Below are 5,969 nucleotides of genomic sequence, written 5' to 3' on the forward strand. Positions count from 1 at the left end.
GTCCTCCTTATTCATGTGTACAATGGTTCCAGTATATTTACCTCATCCAAGGAAAATAGAGGATAGTATCTTAATCACACCCTCTATTATGGTAAAATCGAAGATGCCCCCAAAGAAACAAATGGTATGACTTGGTTCACACCCTCTACTAAAGTCAAGTCTTAATCCCACCTTAATCTTGTCTCTGGTGCAGTATTGGTTACAAATTGGGCTATAGTCTTCAAGGCCAGAAGTTCAAAACCACCAGCCATTCCTCAGGAGAAAGATGAGGCTTTCTACTCCTGTAAATGGCTAACAGTCTTGGAAACTCATAGGGGCAGTTCTCTCTGTTCTGTAGGTTTACTATGATTCAGCATCAGCTCAATGGCAGTGGTTTTGCTTTTGTCTTGGTTTAACCCAGCTCATTAGTATAGCGGAGAGTGTCCCTCTAAAATGGGACTATACCCACAGGCATATAGTCCAGAGTTATAATTTTGGGCTGATCACATAAGGAATTAAGGCTAGAAGAGCCGTATTAATTATAGTTCATGAAATTGGACAGGGGGGTTATGGATAATATGCTCACTTACATGGAGATCCTTAGCCATTTTTAGTGCTGGAGACCCTGAACCATTTCTCGTAACAATATTCATTTTATTTGCTAGCCAGCTGACATATTCCAGGCACCAGCGATATAGTGGCTTACAAAAAGCAGTTTTGTCCCCATGTAGTGCACAGTATAATGAAGGATATAGGTCTTGCTTCATTAAGCAATCATGTAAATAATCAATTATGGACTATTATAAAGAGATATAAATGAAAATACTGTGAACCATCACATTCTGGTCTTGGAAATCAGAATCTTTCCTTAGGAAAATAATGCATGTTGTAATAATGTAAGACGAGAGCTGAGGGGTGAATGAGGTGAAGTTTATTTGTGTAAGCCCTATGATATTGGCTTGTTCCTGACATTGGAGCCCTAAAAACCTCACCTAAGAGACAGGCCCCTGGTTCTTTCTAAGATTTCTCATCCTCCTCTTTTGACATGTATGTTTTGTGACATGCTGGACTATCCAGGAGACTTCTCATTTCATGTCTACTACATCTGATTTATATGTTGTTATTCATAAGTTGGGGCACTGCCATGCATTGCAGAATGTCAAGAAGATCAAAACCCTTTCAGTCTATATTGTGACAGAGTAGGAGAATTAACATAGCCCTAAGTCCCTGGGTGATTCAAATGGTTAACATGCTTAGCTAATAACAAAAATATTGGCAATTTGAGGTCCTTAGGAAGGAAGTGTTGTTGGTCTGCTTCTGAAAGATCAGCCATTGAAGAAGCCATAGAGTACACAGTTCTAATCTAACAACCTGGGGTCAGCGTGAGTCAAAATCAACTCAAACAACTCATTTTAAGACAAAGGATGTGTGCAGCTGCTATCCCCTAAAATAGGAAAATTGCTTTTTATTCTTCTAATTGATAGGTATTGAAAAGAAAGCATTTTTCAGATTATTGACACTGTTTGTGGTCCAAAAAGGAAAGTTGTAATGTAACATTTTTTTTTTTTTTTTACATCTGTCCATGGCTTCTAGAGGAGTGTTGCCATGAAGCTTTTTAAAGGTACTACTGCCCAACTGGGCTCTGTGGCGCAATGGAAAGCACATTGGACTTCTCAGTAAGATACTACTGCCCTTCTCCTTCTGTGTACTTATTACATTTATGAGTGCAGTGTCCTTTGGACCTTTCAAGGAAACATAGGATTATGGTGGATTTTATCATTTATATTAGAAACCCATTCTAACACTTCCATCTCCCTGAGCTTTTGGACCACAGTAATAAACTGCCAATAAAGTCCCACCATTTCCACCTCACTTACTGTGGGTCACTGATGTGCTTGGACTTTGAAGAGCATCTCAGCAGCATCTTAGGGCTGATTTCATTAGTCCTTACTAGGAAAATTACTAGGACGATGTGGGAGAGTTGTTTTCTATCAGTAAACACTTTCTTATTTAGGCTTTTATTTGCTTATTGGTTCAATACTTGTAAAGTGCACATTCACACATGTTCAGCCAGTACATATTAGTTAAATTCTGCAATTGTAATGATAAGCAAGTTTTCTTTTCCTGGACAGGGACTCTATCTTCCCACATGTCCTTTTCTGATACGTGATCCTAGATTGAGTGGTCTGATGGTAATGAGCAGAGGTAGAGAAGGCGCTTGAGAAGAAAGGGCATCATCTTTGGAGACATCCATTCCAGCTGTTACCTTCATTTGGTCCTGAGTAAATGGAGGCTGCGCTCCTCAAGCAAGAAAAAGGCCTTTGCCGGCTAAAAGGGCTCAGTGGAATTTAGGAATTCAGTGTTTCCAGGAAAATCTTGTTAAGCCCCTATTTCATATCCCATGGCTCATCTTCACTCTTTGAAAGCCCTTATTTTATCGTAGTGGTCTTGCCAAGATGGTACGTTTGGTCTCCTTTAAAATTATTCTACCTTGATGCTTTGAATCCTGGCACTGATTTCAGGGTAGTCCTCTCTGATGATTAGAGAGAAGGTGAAGTCTCATTAAATGCTATCTTAAAGGCCCTCCTGTCTTTGACAATATATCCTGAGTTGACCAGTATCCTGTCAGAGATCTGAAATACTTCTTCTTTTTTTCATTGTTCTATCTTATTAATAAAGATTATTTTATAGGAAATATTGTCAGATGCTGTTGAATTGGTCTTGACTCATAGTGACAATCAGGACCCTATCTATATGTAACAGAATGAAATAATACCAGGTCCTGAACCATCGCACAATCATTGCTATGTTGGAGCCAGTTGTGCAGCCTGTCCAATCCATCTTGTTGTGGCTGTCTTTCCCACCCACTCTTTATTTCACCAAGCTTTTCCAGGAACTATATCTTCTGATAACATATAGAAAGTACATATGATGATTGCAGATTCCATGGCCAGGATCCAGCTTACCATAGACCTCCAAGCGACATCTCTCTCTCTCTCTCATTTAAAATGTTTCCATTTTAAACACGCTGAGGTATTTTGCAATAGATCAATCCCATTTTAACATGTCATTTAATTTCTTGACTGCTGCTTCCATGGTGTTGATTGTGGATCCAAATAAAATGAAATCTTTGAAAACTTCTGTCAGGGTTACCAACCCCTAACACATCATCATGGGTCTGGTAGGCACAATTGAACAGCAATAATAAGTAAACATTACAGTAAAGTCATAGAGAGCATGAGAGATAGAGATTGAAATAATTGAGTCAGACACATTTCATGGTAGCATGCTAACCTCAACCTCACTTGGTGGTCCATGTGGAGAGAGAGAGATTTATTGCTAACAAAGGCTTTTATATTCTATGGGGACATGCAAGCCTCCTAATTACAGGTGAAGACATATGTCATAGGAAAGGGTTATGCTATAGGTAATACAGTAATGGGAGGGGGTGATCTAGGGGTATTCACGTAATAGGAAGGGGAGGTAATGGGGGTACACATGTGACAAGATGGGCAGATCCTAAATTCAGGGAGGCAGCCTAACTTTGGATGTTTGACCTGTTCTCTGGCTCACTATAGAAACCATTATCAGTAGCATGTAAACCCATCCTACAGGGACCAGACTAATGGCCGTAAGCCTTTAGGGAGAAGTAGGCCAGCAGGGATGGGACCAGACCATAGTCTGGTGGGCCCTACCTGTGGTGGGACCAGACCATAGTCTGGCAGCTGACTTCCTTCAGGGAGGTAACTTGACAATCATTTACCATTAGCTGCAAGCAGTGTCCTAAGTCTAACATATATTTGGGGGAGACGACTTGGGAGAAGTCTTTCTGTTTCTAAAAAACTTCAATATTTTTTCCATTTATATGCTTATCAGTCCAGTTGTGATTTTTTTCTTTATCCTGAAGAGGATCCCTGGTGGTTCAAACTCACGAGCCATTCTTTGAGGCTGTTTTCCCCCAGAAAGATTATAATCTTGGCAACCATATGGAGCAGTCATGTGCTGTCTACTAGGGTCCTGCTGAGTGAAGAGCTACGTGATGGCAGTGTGTTTTATCTTGAGGTGTAATCCATACTGAAGGCTGTAGACTTTCATCTTCTTCAGTAACTGTTTCAATTCCTGTTCACTTTCAGTAAACAAAGTTGTCTTGTCTACATATGTTAAGTTCTTAACAAATCTAATTCTGATTGAAGATGAGTCTCTTTAATTAGGCCACAGAAGCCTCTGGCTTTCAAAATGTGTCCATGAGTTAATTAATATTGGCTGACCAGTGCCTGTCATTCCCTTTCCTCACGTTCCTAAGACACTAAGTAAAACCAAGCAACTCTACAAATCCATGTAATTTTGTCCAGCCCTGCATTACCCCATAACCTACCGCCTCCCTTTCCTCTTGTAGTTTATTCCAATCTACCATAAGCAAGATTTTTAGTATTTGCGTTTCTCCATAGTTCAAACTCAACAATTGTTCTGTGGGAGAAAGATGAGGCTTTCTGCTCCCAGAAAGTTTTATCGCCCCAGAAACACACACCTGGCCTGTTCTACCTTGTCCTATGGAGTCACCATGAGTCGAGATCAAGTCAATGGCTGTGTGTTTAGTTTTGGCTTGGTTATGAGTCAGAATTGGCTAGATGGCAGTGGGTAGGGTTGTAGCGTATCAGAGATTGTCATCACCTTCCTTTCCTTTCACAAGGAGCCCTGGTGGCACAGGGGCTCAGTTGCTAACTGAAAGGTCAGTGGTTTGAATCCAGCGGCTACTCCATTGGAGAACTTGGTGGCAATCTGGAAACAATTCTACTCTGTTGTGTAGGAACTCTGGGTAAGAATCCTCTCATCAACAGTGGGTTTGGTTTTGGTTTGGGTTGTTGCTTTATTGATAAGTTCTTCCCAATTCAATAGTCCCTCAAGCTAACCTTATTTTAAAATACCCTTTAGATATAATGGAGGACTGCTAGAATTTTATAAAAGTTTACATGAAATTGAAGATCCAAGTGATTATTGGTTTGACATAGATCCAACAGAAGACGACAATTTACCTACAACTTTTAAGGTAAGAAATAAAGAATAACATATTTTAATGCATTTTCATCTGCGATTAATTAAAATCATCTTTCATAATGTTGATATTTATACTAACTCATGTTCTATAGCAAGCAAATTCTTATTGGAAACAAGTCTTTTATATAAGAAACAACCTTTGATTGTATTATATATGTAGTGAAGCAACAGATGATTTGTTCAGAATACTTGGAAAATGTAAAAATGCCCCAGGATGAAAGCAAATTGACCCATATTTCTTTTCATGGAGGCACCACTGTTACTTTCATTCCTATCTTCTGACATTCCATTATCCCTCTAAGAACTTCTCTACCTTAGACTAGATGAGTTTGTTGCACCTACAGTTAAACAGCATTTTAAAATAGGAAAACGTCTTCCAACAGTGGACACTAGAAGCATATTTCTGAAACCTCTTTCCCCCCCAGAATGTCAGTGTGTAGCATATTCCACCACAGTACTTGTGCTACCAGTAAGTATCCTGGGGGAACTTAGTACCCCCGATTTTCCTAAATCCCAGTCATTCGTTCAGAGCAAGTAGTTCTTGAGAGGAGTCCCTTATTATGCGTTAGTATGTGGAAGAGAGGTACAGTTCTGAATAAAGCTGTATTTAGTTTCTCCACAATTATGTCCAGTAGGAAATTTGGTATTTCTAATTTAGGGCCTACCTGTACATTGTTAGGACTCCTGCTGGCATATGGGTTAAATGCTGGACTGCTAGCCTCAATCTTAGTAGTTCTCAGTGCCCAGTGACTCCAAGGGATGAAGAGGAGGCTTTCTATCCCCGTGAGGAGTTACAGTCTTGGAAGCCCACCAGGGCAGTTATACCCTGTCCTACAGAGTCACTGTGAGTTTGAGTTGACCCCACAGCGGCGAGTGAGACTCTTATGCATTATTTACTTTGAATGAAGAAATATGGTTCTGTTAGAACAACAACA

General features: G+C 40.0%; 1 protein-coding gene across 7 annotated transcripts in view; it reads left to right on the top strand.

Annotated features, from left to right (window-relative positions):
* DZIP3 (DAZ interacting zinc finger protein 3) overlaps positions 1-5,969 on the top strand; it is a 107,950-nt gene that overhangs the window by 53,251 nt on the left and 48,730 nt on the right. For all 7 annotated transcript variants that reach the window (XM_004706463.2, XM_045286172.1, XM_045286173.1 and 4 more), the window contains exon 8: positions 4,912-5,026. In XM_004706463.2, coding sequence (XP_004706520.1) covers positions 4,912-5,026 — 115 coding nt within the window. The remainder of the gene's footprint in view (positions 1-4,911; positions 5,027-5,969) is intronic.

The sequence above is a fragment of the Echinops telfairi genome, unplaced genomic scaffold, assembly GCF_000313985.2.
Source record: "Echinops telfairi isolate 266 unplaced genomic scaffold, ASM31398v2 ScPeMD7_6;HRSCAF=24_0, whole genome shotgun sequence".
Lineage (NCBI taxonomy): Eukaryota > Metazoa > Chordata > Mammalia > Afrosoricida > Tenrecidae > Echinops > Echinops telfairi.